This window comes from Populus nigra, chromosome 5 (assembly GCF_951802175.1).
Source record: "Populus nigra chromosome 5, ddPopNigr1.1, whole genome shotgun sequence".
Classification (NCBI taxonomy): domain Eukaryota; kingdom Viridiplantae; phylum Streptophyta; class Magnoliopsida; order Malpighiales; family Salicaceae; genus Populus; species Populus nigra.
Window position 1 is genome coordinate 2,234,063 of NC_084856.1, and position 16,461 is coordinate 2,250,523.

The following is a 16,461-nucleotide window of genomic DNA, read 5'->3' on the forward strand; positions in this document are numbered from 1 at the left end:
GATTTAATTGCTATCGTTCCATCTTTAGATGTTTGACTTTCATGGTAGGTAAAAGGTTAACTTCTCACGCACTATCCAGGTTTGAATCTTAATTTTTTTTTTTACAAACATATATCATTTTGAATTAATAGCATAATATTTAAGATTCAATTCAAAATGATTTAATCTTCATGAAAAATATATATAAAAATATGTTGAAGGATAATTTAATTGAAAATCACCAATTAACTTTTGGGGGACAAAACACATACCGATTGTATTTAATCAAATGGTTAAAATTCTGGATTTAATAAATTAAGAGGGTGACGGTGAATCAAAATAAAGTCTGCTTGAAAGAAATGTATATATTGCTTTACATCAATTGTTTTTGTGTTTGGAATCATATTTTAGTTCGTTTGAAAAAATATTAAAAAAATATTTTATTATATTTTTCAATAATTTTAATATGCTAATATTAAAAATAAAAATATTTTTAAAAAATAATATTATCAAACAAATAATACTTTAAAATACACTACAATACAAATCATGCAATTTGATAGCAAATAATATGGAGCCAGAAATCAGATTAATTAATCAGCTTCTGTGATACGGAACAGACAGGCTTTTTTGATGGACAATATGTATAGCTAGCGTTAGCTTAGGTGCCTGGATTCGAAAAGTATATACCCTTGTAATTAAGGGCCATGTCCTTCAACATAATTTCTACAGTTGGATTAAATGAAGATAGCTAGCATTTAATCTGAATCCCACATGCAATTAATTATATATTAATCCCAGCTTAATTACTAAAACACACACACACACAAAAAAACATTTTAATTAATTAGAGGCTATCTAGAAGCACGTGAAGTCCAAGCAGATGCAGTGAACAAGCTAGTATCCTTCCAACCCAGCCTCAATGTTCCCTCTCCTTGTACAAGGTTATAGCCATGAGCGGGAGGGAACATGTTCAGTATAAGCTGTGCTTGGGCCATTGAGTTTCCACTCATTGGCACCTGCATGAACGAGCTTCTAGCTAGCTCACTTCTCCAGTGCCTGAACTTGTCCTCGCCGCTTCTTGCAGGCCCTCCTATTGCCAATATATTGTTGATCTCTCTGTAGAGAAGGCAATGCTCTATGCGGTGCCTGCCAGGATCATCGCAAGGCAAATATGCACCAAGGGAATCAAACAATGTTGAGTAGTAATGCAGAGAGCCTACGAAACGGTCCAAGAAAGATCCGCCATGTGAGATGTCTTGCTCAACTAGAGTGATCACTCTTGGGGCCAGTGCTTCGAGTAGTCTCAATGTCTTCCAATCAGGTCCTGTGGCATCATAGAGGGTATGCTGTAGCCAATGCACGGCTACTGTTTCACCTCTCCTGAGTGGCACCATCGACGCATCAATTTCTCCAAATTTCTTTGCAATTGGGTGGAACTCAAACGACATTCCAAGTCGCTTAGCGAAATTGGAAAGTTGTCTCCCAGTCTCCACTAAGAGTTCCATTGATGTGCCCATGCCGGTCATTCGAACTTGGGGTGGACCGTCAATTCTGGTGGCTAGGATGTGAAATAAGGCCGGCCATTGCAAGCCTTGCATGATATCGAGGTCAATTACGTGAACCCTATCGCGGCGATGAAAAGCTTCTAGGATTGATTGGTTGGAGGTGAAGTGAGCAAATTTGACAAAAGGAGAGGCATTGTTGAAGACTTGGAAGGCGCCATGAATGCTCTTGTGGTTGATTAACGGAGAGCAAATACCTAGCCATGAGTTAATAACCCTACTACCCATGGCCTTAGAAAAATAAGCCACAACCCTTTCAGCACAAGAAGGGCCGTAAGGAGAAGCCATCTGGGTCAGCTCAAGCAACATTCTATGAGCTTCACCAAGATTATCGACTGATATAGCAACAGCACACTCCAAAAGAAGGGTTATTAAGCTCAAACCATTTTCATCTATCCTACTCATGCTTGATCTAGTGCTCCCTTCTTTTTCAGAAATGTTTGTTTGGTGTACTCCAAGCTCATGGCTCCATTGGAGCTCTTCCCCATTTCCATCAAAGTAGCTTCTCCTCATATATTTCTTTGGCCTAAACTCACCCAAGAGTGACGAGACAATATCGTTGCCCCCATAGACCGTTGTTGCGTCTGTTTGCAAGCTTTCATCATGATCAGTTGCTATATCCGGCAAGTCATCAATGAGCTGCTTGGTTACATGTTCAACCCACTCAGAGAGCTCATTCCTCTCCAAGTTTAGGCATCGATTTTCAATCACTGCAGGCTTTGGAAAGGGGTTCGAAATTGGAGCTGGGAATCCTACAGAGGCAAAGTCCCATGTTTCATGGGGCTGTATCATATCAAGAGCCCCATGAACCACTTCGTATGCTCCCTTCATCATTCAATAAATAATTAGCTGCTATACAAGCTTAAACTTCAGGCTATATGAACTAGAGAGAAGGGGGTCAGAGAGACAGTGGAGATGGAGGGAGGGTGTAAAGGAGAGTTGGAGTCCATTTTTAAAGGGGAAAAGCTTAGGCAAAGCTGGTGTGATGACCAAAGAAATGGTCCATGATATAACCAAAAAAAATGGCGACACTAATTTAATATATACAACAGGATGGCCGGCATAGTCAGACATACAGATAAAGTTAAGTAATTAGATGCCAAAAACACGTCGGTTTGGTAGTGATTTCTTCATTATTATATATATAAATTAATCAGATTTCTAAGAGTATTATACAAGTAATGAAAATTAACCTTAAATTTAAGATCAAGACTTGTGGATATATAGCAAATTAATTATTTAGTGGAGTAAAAGCAGGAGTACAAGTCATGAGAAGGGAATTGAGAATTAATCAATCAATATGTTGATTTAATCTTTTAATGGAGAGACAGCCTTGTCGCTCTGACATTGATATGCGTATGTGTTAGTTCTTATCAAGCTACAACTCCATGAAACCACTTTCTTGTGCCAAAATGACAGTTAGATATATAGAAAAAGTATACTTGATTGATTGCTATCAAAGAATACTATTATATATATATATATATATATATATCGACACAGGGAAGAGTCATCAAGCCCAGATAATCAAGTATTTTTAGTTTCTACTGTTGAACTACTTTGCTGTTTCTCTTGAGTTTTTTTTTTTTTTGTTAAATTAGCTCATAACTTAATAGTAGTTTTGGTATAATGACACTATTTGAATAAAAATAGATAAAGTAATATATTTTTATCTTTTCACATTTCTGAAATGTAACATTTACTAAATATTATTATTTCTAAGTACAATAACTATGTTATTGCTTTTCAAAATAGTGATATTTAAATATATTGTATTTTTAAAATGCAATAATTTAATTAACATGTAACTTTACTGTCAATTTTTAGCTAAATTAGCCACTTGATTTATCCAATTATATGAACTAGTTTATTTTAAAAAAAAAATTATAATTTTATGATTTTTTTCTTCAAAAGAATACATTTTCTTTATAATTTTATGAATTTTTGGTATTTATATATAAAAAATCTCCTCCCTGCAGCTAGCCAGCTAGATTCATGTCTTGGATTGTTAACAACGTACGTGCACCATCCAGCAACCTGCGACATCCATCGATATATGCGTACATATATACAGAAGTATGCCTCCCCAGGTTTCTGGTTGTAGATACCAATCATATGTGCTGTGTCTTTCACTTTCGATCCAAAACAATTAATTTGTTTATTCCTCCATACGCATTGCTTGACGTAATGGTTTGGCCAAGAGTTTAATTTAATTATGCAGTACCATGTTTATATATAGGTATCTATCTATGTATATATATGTGTGTGGATTGATGCAATATTGCTTAATTAATTAATTAATTATATAGTTAGCAAAGTATAGAAAATATGGATGGCCAATCAAAACAAACCAGTACGTAGTTAATTCAAATGGAATCTGTCAAGGGGGTCAAAAGCTCAAAACTTGATAATCAAACGGTTGGTCAATCAGTCTTGGCCTGCTAGCTACAAGAGTTTTGTATGCTTAAAACCCTAACACACTCAGCAAGAAATTGCTTTCCACGTTAAACAAGCACTGCAATACATACATACATACATACATATATAATTTTTTAAATATTCCCCTTAGTAACTTCGTTTTCACACGCCAAATTATCCCAGATTTTGTCTGCTTGCCTTGCCAATTAAGTTAATGTATATGATCGGAAACATGTATATGCATGCATCCATGTCTTGTTTCAACCCCTTTGTAAGTAGAAACGAAGGAGGGTTTTGTTTATTTTCATGTCTTTTGCAGGCTCCTAACTTGCTACAGAAAAGATGGAGAAATTATCTGCCAGGATATATGGCCAATCAAAACGTTGAAATTGTCTGCAAAAGTGACCGGTCAAAACGTCAAAGTTGGCTCAAGAATTAATTAATCATGCATGTTAATTATATATTAGAGGGCCCAAAACTAGATTAAAGTTGAGTAATTAGTGTAGCTGACGTGATAAATGATGTCGGCATTGGATTCCAAATGGGCATTAGCACGATGACAGATGGCATTAATACAGAGACCGTTTGTTTGCGTGGTTATTTCTACGTTTGAAGCAACCACAACAAATATGATCTTTGGTTACATTAAAAACACAATTTAATTTTAGTAGGGCTCATGCAAATTCACGTTTTGCATGTGAATTTAGCGAAGCAGCTCCTAGTTGTTTTTTGAAATTCTATGTTTACGTGCACAGTGCAAATTGCACTTGCACTGTTCGAGTGAACTTTTTTTTTTCAATGTGTTTAATTAAAACTATCAATTTTAATATATATATATATATATATTAAAATTATTTTATAACTTTAATTTTAAAAACATTTTTAACCAAACACATTAAACTAATTTTTATTCAACCTCAATTTCAACCACAATTCTAACCAAACACCTATTTTTTCAAACCAGCCTCAATTAAAAGTATTTTTTATAGAATAATTTTTTTCAAATTATAACCACAACAACTACCGCAATACCAAACACACTCGTAATCCCTCTATATCCACCGCAGCGACTGAGACGAGCAGTGAGCAGGGCTAGTTTGGCTGTGGAGCTTGGACATGGATTCCTTATTGACGTAGTGTATCAATGTCGATGGAGATAGGATTATATCATCGTCTATAGTCTTCTATTTATTAAATAAATTACCCTATGGGGTAAGGTTTTTTTTGGGGGTATTAATTGTCACGTAGAGTACACAGCGATGCACTTGGAATTTACCGTTACCTTTACTCTCGAACAATTCAATGTGACAGACAGTGCCTTCCTCCACTTCTTGTCGTGGCGATGTGACTGCCCGAAAGAAGGGGAACACGTCCCTACTTCTTTAGTTTGCAAACAACGTTACCGTTGTTAGCCTGTCCTCTGCTTTGAGCTGGGTTTTTTTTTTAAAAAAATATATTTTTAATAATGCATGGAGTTTTTTTTAATATATTTTTAAGCAATGCAAGTGTGTGTATGTATATATATTTTAAAATAATCGGGAGTATAAACTTGATTGAGAGAAAAAAAGTAAGTATATCTAATTAGATAATAAAAAAATAAATATAATTATAAAAAAAATATAAATTAATTCAAGCTAACCATACAAACTTTTAGTTTTAATGATGAGACTAAGAAAAGAAATCAAAGAAAATATTTTAAAAAATATTATTTTAATAAAAATAATTAAATTAAATTAATTTAATATCTTACAAACTCCTTCAATAATTTAATTTTTTTTCCAAATTAATTCCTGAATCAAGTTCAACAATTATAATTTAAAATAATTTATCAAAAATATAGCTTTCAGTTCCCCTGTAAAGGAGAGGAGAGGGAGCACGGGTTTATGTCCTTAAAGAGGTGTTAGTTATAACTTAGTCCTTGTAACGTATCAAAACTAATTAATTAATACATATAGTATCACAAATAATTAAATTGTCCCATTACAGACATTGACTATCTCTAGTTTTGTAGTTTTTTTATTCCAAAAATAATTTTTTTCCAAGGTAAATTTCCCAATTTCCCCAATTCTATTTCTCTATTCGTCAAGGAAAAAAAAACAAACAAACGTGGAATTAACAAAAGAATTAAATTTCAAAATATAGATTCTAAAACTACAAGGATTAAACAATTAGTTTGCTTAAACTACAAGGACTAAATTATAATTTACTCGCTTCAAGGGGTCAAACAAAACTCTTAATAAAAAAAAACAGGTTTCAAGGAAGCTTACTGAGGAAATCTTAGTTTGAATCATTAATGGCAGGAACTGGAAGTAACAAAGCAAATTGCTGCAACCATTGAGCATCCATCACTCATGAAAGTGAAGTAGTTTTTATTTTTTGATCTGTTTTAAAATTGTGTTTAATTTAAAAAAGCATTAAATTGATTTTTTTCAAAAACATTGAACACCACAATACTATACACACGCTTAAACAGTACTTCAATATCTAAGCAAACAGATTATCCAGTTGGTATTGAATTTTCGTTTTGCTATTATAAATCCGAAGAACACATGTATACGTATACATGGTATGAGGTAAGAGTAGTTTTGTACATTTTTGTGCCTGAAAAAAGAAAAGAAAAGAAAAAATTACGTTAAAATAGTGAGTGAATTGGCATTTACTCTTAGGTCCTGTCTTGATCGATATTTTTTTAACCAAAAAAAAAAAAAAAACTTGCACCCCTAATTGCCCGAGGAGGGCTAAAGCTAAAAGTTGCCTCAAAACCCAGCACTTCAAGCTTTAACTGTCAACATCAACTGCAAATGCAGAAGGCAGCATCAATGAAATCTAATTGCGGTTTTGCTCTGCTTTCGAGTTACTTCTAGATGTGGAGGCAGGAGGTTTAGGAAGCTCCCTTGAGCATTCTCATCACAAGGGGCTGTATCTGATGATTCTGATGCCTCCGATTCACCTTCTGCACAGGTAAAGGCAAAAAGGTTGAAGAAACAGTATCATTACAAATGAAATTAAATGACAGTCAGGAATTTGAGATGGGAACTTAAAGGGTGATCATAATGCATGTTTCCAAGAAATAAAATGGGAACAGGAATCGGCCTACCAAAAAGTGACTTCACAGATGGTCTTTTCGGTTTAGTGTCTTTCTTCTTCAAGTCGGCTATAAATGAGAACAGATCAAAATCAGGTTTCAAGCACATTCATCAATATATGCCCAAACTGAACCACAACAAGCTTTGCAATGCAGTTGAAAATGCTAGAGAATTACCCATCCCTGGAACTTGATAATCATTCACAATCTCAAAGTTCTTGTATGTATAGCCCACAAAATTGATGTCCTTAGATGAGAGCATCTGCAATGTAGAGGTAAGAATGTGAGAAGAAGAATGGGAGAACAGGAAAAGAGAGGTAAAAAGCACCAATAATAAAAAAAAATGTAAATCATTACAGGAACTTGACAAGAGATAGGCAGGCTAGGGAGGAGTTCTTAAGATAAAGATGTTGATTCGTTGCAAATAAAACAACCAAAACTGTTTAAATCATATGGAAAGTGTTAACTCTAGACAAAACGCATTACAGGAATTTGAAACATCAGCCCTCAGTTTACTTTTATAAGATTGATGTAACATTGTATGTACCAATGCAGATGCAATAACCACTATGCAACTTTAGGTGGAACATCCTTTTATCCTTATTTCATAGAATATCTTCTGAATAAGAGAAGCTTATAGGCACATCCACAAGTTCAAACTGCAGCAAATCATTTTGCACTGCTACTAGGAGCACTTTTTTTTTTATATAGCTTTTTAGGGTATTTAAGTGCTATTTTTATAACTTGTTTACATTTCAACAACGAGGAAAAAGGAGCAAAAAAAGAGAGGAAATTTAATCCTAGACGCATATCACATGGACTATATGTGGCTAGAATTCTTCACCACAGAAACTGCTGAGTTTCCAAGAACAAAACTCATATAACACTTGATGCAAAAACAGCTACAATAACTTTAATTCTCTCTGTTTCAAGATGAAAATTTCTAGTTTGCTGAAGGGGAAAACTTCTCATATTCAAGGAATCAACCACTTCACAGTTTGAAGCAACAAAGAACAATACAATGATATGACAAATAATGGCACTAATAATCTTATTTGTAAATCAAAATTAAAGAGGGCCAAAGTAGTAAAAATAATCTTCAAGACTTAAACTGACCTTTCTCCATGGACCAGTTTTAGATGTAGTTTGAGTTTGGTTCTCAGACTGCAGAGCAAAGCAAGCAGAAAAAATAGAAGCAAAGTGAGCAACAAGCACAGATGGTTCACAAAACCAATAAAAAAATTTAAAGATGTCAATACCTCTTCAAAATTTTCAAAATTTTGAGTATCCAGATCATCCTTGACCTCAGGAATAAATGCAGCTTCCATCTGATAAAGCTTATCCCATTCAACGCCATCAAACCATGGATGAGCCTGCAAAAGGAAGAGGCAGGAATGTAATTATTTTTATTTGTAATCACCTTACCTAACAAATCCAAGTATTCAGAAAAGGACACACCATACAGCACCTTTATTTCATCTGCGCCATTTGTTCCCAATCTGTGGCTGACATTACACAAGAGTTTGCTAATGATATCTTTTGCCTCTGGAGATAATTTTGCTTCTTCTGGAAATTTCAAATGTGTTCTCCAGTTTACTATCTGCATAAAAGGGGAAATTTTACAGCATTAACTTGGATTTTTCCTGTTCATTTATCTTTGAAGTTTTTATTTTTATTTTATGGGAACAATTTTGAAGAAAATCTATGCTTTTGTTCACGTTCAAAATATGAGACAAACTAGCTTTGCTCTATGAAATGATAACAAAACACAAAGCGCACCACCCGAAGAATATCATGCTACCAGAATGACTTGTCATGAAATCAAAGGAACAATTATTAGGGGTGAAATAAAAAAAAGGAGTTAAAAGAATTCACCACAGAAGATCCTACAAAGAAGAATTTATTTCTATAGAATATTCTATTGAACAAACTTCCCTGATTTCTTTCACTCTTATTAGCAAAGTTATGCACACTAAATATTTTTAAAACCCATAATATTAAGTATACATCAGTAGTGCCCAGTTAACATATTGATCCGATCAAGAAAAGCACACGCAACTTATGTGGCCTAAGAAAACTGCACTCCTATTAACCAAATACAGAAAAGGCAAAATCATTGGCTACTTCGAATATGCAAATATAACAATCATAATTGAAAAGAAAGTTTTATGCATGAATACATGTACGCACCCAAACACAGATCAACTTTGATACGCAACCCAAAAGACTCGCCTGAGTAAAGATAGGATCTTTATATTATACATGAGATACTAGTGATGTACAATCTGGCTCAGAAACAATATAGTATAGCTATGGTTCAGTTTAAAATAAACAAAAAATAACAGCAGTGATTTCTAATCTGTAGCTGTGTGAAATTTATCTTTGAAGTAATTGTACAGGCAAGAGACACTGTAAACATGATCTAGAAAGACATGCAGCACAGAACTGTACAATAAAAAAATACATAACGATGCAAAGTTGACAACAAAAAATACTAACTAGCAATATGTCCCACTTACCTTTCTACATGTTGACATTGGATCATCTGAATAAAAAGGCGGATAACCTACAAGCATTTCGTACATAATAGCACCAAGTGACCACCTGCAAATGTTAACTATCAGTGTCCCAGTAGCCTAAACTAATCTGGAGAAAATTAGTGCATCTACAGATATTTCCCATAAGTTATCCAGACTTGCTGCCAGTAACATTTGAAGGCATAAGTTATTTCCCATCATGAAGTCATCAATACTACTAAACACAAAAAAATGGGATCATGGTGTCAATATGCTGAGGAGAACTTTCATATTCACAGTCAGCACGAAAATTGCTATGCAAAAAGCTATAAAAGTAATCCATTTCCATGCCCATCAGAATGTAAAGAACTACTAACCAATCACACTCCATTCCATAACCTTTCTTCAACAGTACTTCTGGAGCAATATAGTCAGGTGTACCCACAGTAGAATAAGCCTGCAGCGCCCAACAACAGTTAGATAAGGGGAAACAAAAAGGCAGTCTTTTGGTCTTCAAAAAATACACACAAACCTCATGCACCACGTGTTGAAAAGCCAAAATAAAAGAAGCAAATTCACTTCTAAGATTTTATGACACAATCCACACAGGGTTCATTTCTCCATTGTGTGCTAACATTTCTATCGTTTAAAACACGTTCTTCAAATCACCAAGGAGGAGGGAATGCAGCTCAGAGAGACTAAAGGATCCATGCAAGATTTTAAATCGGTATGGTCTGTTGGAATAATCAGATACACATGCATAGATGAAGATTTCGGACACAGAATGGCAGGAAACTTACAAGCATCCTCCTATTCTTCTGCCAATGTTGCAGTTGTTCTTGCTGTGTGCGCTTTGGAGCTGCTGGGCGCTCCCCATTCTGTGTAGTCTCATTACCATTGTTGTTTACTACTGAAAAATCTCCTTCTTGGATGGTACTGCAGTCTAATGGTTTACATAGTCCAAAATCAGATAGCCTCAAGTGCCCATGTCTATCAAGTAGCAGGTTGTCGGGTTTAATATCCCTATAAAGAAGATACATAGAAAATAACTTTAATCTATATTTCACAGGCCAATACATTCTCATTAGTAAAAAACAACTCAAAATATTATTAATTTTTTTTAATGATTAATCATAAACCTGTGGATGTAATTATGTTTGTGGATAGATTCAATAGCTAAAATTGTTTCTCCAACATAAAATCTAGCTTCATCTTCTGTCAAGGTATCTTTTCTCATAAGTAAAGTCATCATATCTCCACCAGGCAAATATTCCATGATAAGGTAGAGAAACTCGTCATCTTGAAAAGAACAGTATAGTTTGACGATGCAATTGCTGTCAACCTCTGCAAGCAGATTCCTCTCAGCTTTAACATGCTCAACCTGGAAAAGATAGTGAAGCCAACTGGTATTGAACACAGGGTACTAGGCCTCAGAGATATATATCATTGACCAGGCAAGATAAACATTCACCTGGCCCCTACGCAACATCTCTGATTTCTTAAGCTTTTTCATAGCGTACACATGACCGGTTGTTTTTTCTCTACAGACTCTGACCTGCTCAGAAAAAGCAAACTTTATATCAACCATAAGCTTATAGCAGAAAAGCAACCAGCGGCAAAATATTTCCTGAAAACAAATGAACATCGAATGCAATAATTAATAAAACAAATCATATTTACAAGGCATAGGCATAACACAAAATCACCGCTAGGAAAGAAAAAACTAGTGTATGGAAAGCCAGGTAATTCTCTACAGCTTCTGATTCATGAAAATGCCTAGTGGACATCATGGGAAAACGTAATTATTCACACATTATATATATATATATATATATATATATATATATATATATATAAAAAAAAAAAAACAAAACTAACACACAAATACCGTTCATTTTCACAGAAAATCATACCGGCCACAGCCTTTGAAGCTCCACAGAGAGGAGCCTCAAATATCATCACTACTCTAGCATGCCTATTGCAAACACACAAACATTCTAAATCTGACACTACAAAATACAGGCACTTTAGATCGAGAGAGTACAGATAGTTTGAAAAACCATAAGCAAAACCCTTAAAGATCAAGCTACAATAGAATAAAAAACCAGGTAAATTACAGAAACGAAATATGTATACCTCCCCAAAAGCACCCTTGCCGATCATTGTCAGTAATTCAAAATCATCAACACCCATTTTATGCCTCTGAAGCCGCATGTATTCAGTTTCCTTCTTCTCCAAGAATTTAAGTAAGTTGCTTTGATCTTCCTCGGACACATCCGCATCCGCTAACTTCTTTTCCAACGTAGTCCGTCTATTAAAACAAAACACAATTAAAAAAAAAAACCTTTCCACTCATAGACACACCACCACATTTTCAGCTCCATCATTAGTCAAACTAAATCTAATTCACTCCACTCGCTCAAGTAATTCAATCTTCGACAATCATTAACAAGTGAAAGAAAGAAAGAACCCGGGGGGGGGGGGGGGCATACCGCTCCTTCCTCTCTTGGAGATTCTTCATCTGCTCTTTGTAATGATTCTCAATATACTGCTTAGCCGCAGCAACTTTCTGTATGGTAACATTGGAAAGAGCTTCCTCATCCATTTCCAATTTCGAATCTTCATTATCTTCATCACCCCCCTCCTTTCTCCTTGAAGAAGACCTAAATTTTTCTCGCGGTTGAAACTTTTGAAACCAACTCCTTGCCGAATCCATTCCAATTCCCAGAAAAAAAAAAGACACACTACTCTCTGCCACCAATCATCAAAAAAATAAAATCTAGAAGAAGAATAGGAAATCGGATTACCGCGAAATTTGAAAGAAGAAGAAGAAGAAGAGAAGATGATGTAGCAATTGTTCTGCAGAATTGTAGAGAGGGGATAAACAAAGAAATCGGATTACCGCGAAAATTGAGAGAGGGAAATGTGAGTGATCCGCCAAGTGCGGCATTTGCAGTGTAGTTAACTCTATTTATCGATCAATACATTTACGGGTATGTGTTTTGTTGACGAAGGATGTCTGCGTGTAATTTTTTATAATATTTCTCTATCTATCCACTGCGTGCAGTTGCATTGCCCTTCCAGCAGACCACCCACGTCACCTTCCATTTTTATATCATTGTTCGGATCACTGTGTTGATAATCAGCTGGAATGAATATTTTTATTAAAACAATATTATTTTATTTTAAATAAAAATTAGAGTTAACCATGTCAGGTATAACTCTATTTTTTTTAGTGGGAATTTTGTTATTTTAAAGTAATAAAAGTTTTTTTAGTTATTAAATTGAATATAAAAAAAATATATAAAAAATTTATTTTTTTTATTTTTTTATGTGTTATGAATTTATAAAATTTTAAATATTTAAAATAATAGAGTTAAAATGTAAAATGAAATAAACCGGAAGATACTCATGATAATTTTTCCTATTTATTTTCCTAACAACATGATACACTTTTATATCTATTCATTTTGTAGGTTTAAACATAAAATCAAATATAAGAAAATAACTTTTTTATTTGCAATAGGGTTAACATGTTTCCTATTATTACCTAAACATTCTAAAATAGGTTTTTTTTTTATGGTGCTTTACTATTTATATGAATGGTAAAGCATATCTTAATATATTTTTTATTATTATTTTATAACAATTATATATCGTAATTTACTCAGTTGAGCCGTGTGTGATGTCAATGCAGGGCCATATGCGCGAGCTGGATACTTTTTTTTCCTTGTATTTTAGGCATTTTAAAAAATTTTACCTAATTTACTTACTCTTTAATTTTGACATGATTTTTAAATACCATGATAATTTTTTATTTGAATTTTAGTATTTTTTTAAAAAATTATTATGTCTTTGAGGTAATAGTAATAATAATAATAAATTATTCATAAAAATTCAATTCAAATATTTTTTTTATTATTAAATTTTTAAATAACTTCTTAACATGTTTTTATAAAGTTTGTGATGTTTTTAGCCTTTAATAAAAAATAAAATATAAACATACTATTTTGTTATTTTTTTTAAAATAATTGTTTTAACAATCATAAAATAATTTTTTTTTAAATAATTATTTTAATTAAAAACCTTGCATTCACTATTCACTAAGATAAACAAATAGATATATTAATAAGAAAATTTATCTTAATTGAAAAAAAAAAACCTATTGTATTTTTTAGTTTAATAATTCAGCTATGTGCTGAGCCGTATGTGCAATGTGTACCGGTTTGTCTTTCCTTAATCTGTAAATAGCATTGGTTTACATGGTTAATACAATCAGATTGTCAGCAATGTTTCATATTTATGTTTTTTTTTCAGATAAATATAAATGTATGTATTTTTATTAATTTTCATTCATTAAATCATTCCTTTTTCTATTTGCAAGTTATCCATGCAAGCAAACCATCCTAGATTGTATGTTATATTTATGTTAATTTTAGTAGGTTAGTTAATCTTCAATCAGCAAGGTAGAATTTAATTATTATCTTAAGACAAAAGTGACATATGATAGTTGGGATAGACAAGCTAGATGTGTTTTAAAGTCAGAATTTTTTAAAAATAAAAATTTGTTTTAAAATTATTTCACCAACCAACTTATTTTTTATGTCTCAATTTTTATCTCTATATGCAAGCATATATTTATTTATTTATTTATTAAAAAATAATATAAATCACATATTAAAACTTTATATAACAACTTAAATTTTTGAGTTGAATTAGTTATTTGATATAATATCAAAATCTTGATAACCAAGCGATCACGAATTCAATATCATAATCTTTATTTATTTAATAAAAAATAATTATATAAGAGTATAAGTCTATACAAGTTTTAAGTTTAAAAAATTTTCATTCAAGAATATATATTAAAAAATACTATAAATAATAACACCTCATCTAAATTTAAATTTTTAAATTGTATTAGATATATCGATATAAAAATAAAAAGTTGAAGTTGAGGTTTCTAGCAATAAGAGTATCGGGGGACCATACTATCAGAAACATTACAAGCAGTGTTGTTGTCCCCTTCTTTCGGCGGGTATAACGCCATATCTAAACTAATAATAACTCCATCAACTTACAAGTACATTTTGCAGTTAATAACAGGGACAGCAAGGGATTTGATGCACACCGCATGAAATGGACAAGATTCGAAACCCTAACTTTGTTCCGGGAAGTGTTGCTGTAGGTAGAGTGGTTGGGCAGGAAGTTGGAGAAACACAGGCGTCGGAAAGTGACCGCAACTAATAGTCTGGCAGGAAAAAGATGGCCGTCTCCTTTCCTGCCCAAACATGGACGTTTTTCTGCTAGAATGCTTGCAATAGTAGACTCGCTAGAGCTTGATTCTTAAGTCCACGCTTGCGAGAGATGGAAGTTTCAACCAGAGCATAACTACTCCTACCAAACTCAAGACGTCTAAACAATGGCAATGGCTGTCCGCATCAGATTCAATTGACTACTGCTCTTATTACGGTCCAATTTCCAGACAATTCATTGCTATTTAGGAGGTTCAAGATACCAATACATTCATGGATAAACACAGAATTCGGACACTAATTAATTTTTATCTTAGCTTAAAGCTTATTGGCAGATATCAAAGTATAGCGGAGCGGAACAATGATATTTGTTTTTTTAATATTTATTTTTTATTTTATTATCATGAATAATTAATAGGTTGGGGAATGCAAGGATAATGCCTTCACCGTATAATAAAGGAGTATTAGAAAAAATTATTAATACTTATTGGACAATTAGAATTCCTTGGGTGAACAGGTTTTTTTTTTTTTTTTGGATAGTTTAGGGTCTACTATAATTATATATCATGTAACCCTATTTCACTATAATGAAAAATAAAAACTACTCACTTATGTAGATGTGATGTGTTAAATTTTATGTTCTTTCTAATTTATCTTCTATTACAATATTTATTAATAATTGATGCAGCTATTTCACAACAATTATTAACAAACACTAAAACAATGGTGCTTTTGTTGCGCACCACCCCACGACTATTTATTGTAATAATTTTTTAAAAAATTTATATGTATATTTTTAATTTTATCACTTAATATTTGATTTATTGAAAATTAAGATTCATAATTTGTTATTGTTTATTTTCTATATGATTATCTTAATCTCATGACTCATGTTACGAGTTTAGTGAGTTAACCCAATTAACTTAAATTTTTTTTTTTAATTGATTTCTTTCAGTTTTATTATTTAACATCATCTTCATCATTAGATTGATTATGAATTAAATTTTGTTATTTGTTTCGGTTTGTTTTCTATAAGATTATTTCAGTTTTATAACTCGGATTATAAATTTTACGAGTTAACTCGAGTAGACCCATATTGTTTTATTTTATTATCATTTTTTTAGATTTTTTTTTTTTAATTTTATCATTCAACAATGAGTTTATTTTGACAATTAATCTAATATGGTGTTGTCTTAATATTTTTTTAAAAGAATATCATCTTGAATTTTTTTTAATTAAACTATATTTTTTTAATTATTTAAATTATTTTTTGACTCTTCAAATTAACTGGATCATGAAAATTTAACTTTCATAGAGTAATTTTTTTAACAGAAAAATATTAGTCATATCTATAATAAACTTTTATATTAAAAAATAATAATTCCACTTGCAGCATAGCGGAAGCCAACGATATAATAATATAACAAGAGAACTCGGCAACGCAGAAGCAGGAACAAAAAGTGAAACTGAATTTGAAATTGCCACCGGACTCAAGCTGAGGCCAAAGTATATAAAAAAGGCTATAATTAAGTATTAAGTTAAATGGTGTGGAAAAAACACTTTACCTCACATCCATTAGCACTTAGTAATTCATAGTTTTTTTTTTAATTTAAATATTTATTTTGACCTTTTTTTAAAAAAAT

At 32.4% G+C, this 16,461-nt stretch overlaps 2 protein-coding genes across 2 annotated transcripts; both read right to left on the reverse strand.

Moving 5' to 3' along the window:
* Positions 1–485: 485 nt before the first annotated feature.
* LOC133693182 (protein SCARECROW-like) lies at positions 486–2,536 on the reverse strand. The gene has a single exon (XM_062114342.1). It carries the CDS (start codon positions 2,376–2,378, stop codon positions 834–836), a length of 1,545 nt encoding a protein of 514 aa, XP_061970326.1. The 5' UTR covers positions 2,379–2,536; the 3' UTR covers positions 486–833.
* A 3,931-nt stretch (positions 2,537–6,467) lies between these two features.
* Positions 6,468–12,613, reverse strand: LOC133693487 (uncharacterized). Its single transcript, XM_062114706.1, has 13 exons — positions 12,056–12,613; positions 11,700–11,874; positions 11,035–11,118; positions 10,703–10,944; positions 10,364–10,586; positions 9,941–10,020; positions 9,567–9,651; positions 8,516–8,647; positions 8,307–8,420; positions 8,164–8,211; positions 7,225–7,309; positions 7,060–7,116; positions 6,468–6,915 (listed from the first exon to the last, which is right to left on the reverse strand). Exons 1-13 carry the CDS (start codon positions 12,277–12,279, stop codon positions 6,779–6,781), a joined length of 1,686 nt encoding a protein of 561 aa, XP_061970690.1. The 5' UTR covers positions 12,280–12,613; the 3' UTR covers positions 6,468–6,778.
* Between the last annotated feature and the right edge of the window lie 3,848 nt (positions 12,614–16,461).

Excerpts from the sequence above, each read along its gene's own strand:
- LOC133693182 (XM_062114342.1), bottom strand. The coding sequence starts at position 2,378 with ATGATGAAGGGAGCATACGAAGTGGTTCATGGGGCTCTTGATATGATA.
- LOC133693487 (XM_062114706.1), bottom strand. The coding sequence starts at position 12,279 with ATGGATTCGGCAAGGAGTTGGTTTCAAAAGTTTCAACCGCGAGAAAAA. Across the intron at positions 10,021-10,363 it reads AGAAGAATAGGAGGATGCTT|GCTTATTCTACTGTGGGTAC; the intron begins GTAAGTTTCCTG and ends TGGGCGCTGCAG. Across the intron at positions 8,421-8,515 it reads ATGGCGCAGATGAAATAAAG|GCTCATCCATGGTTTGATGG; the intron begins GTGCTGTATGGT and ends TTCCTTTTGCAG.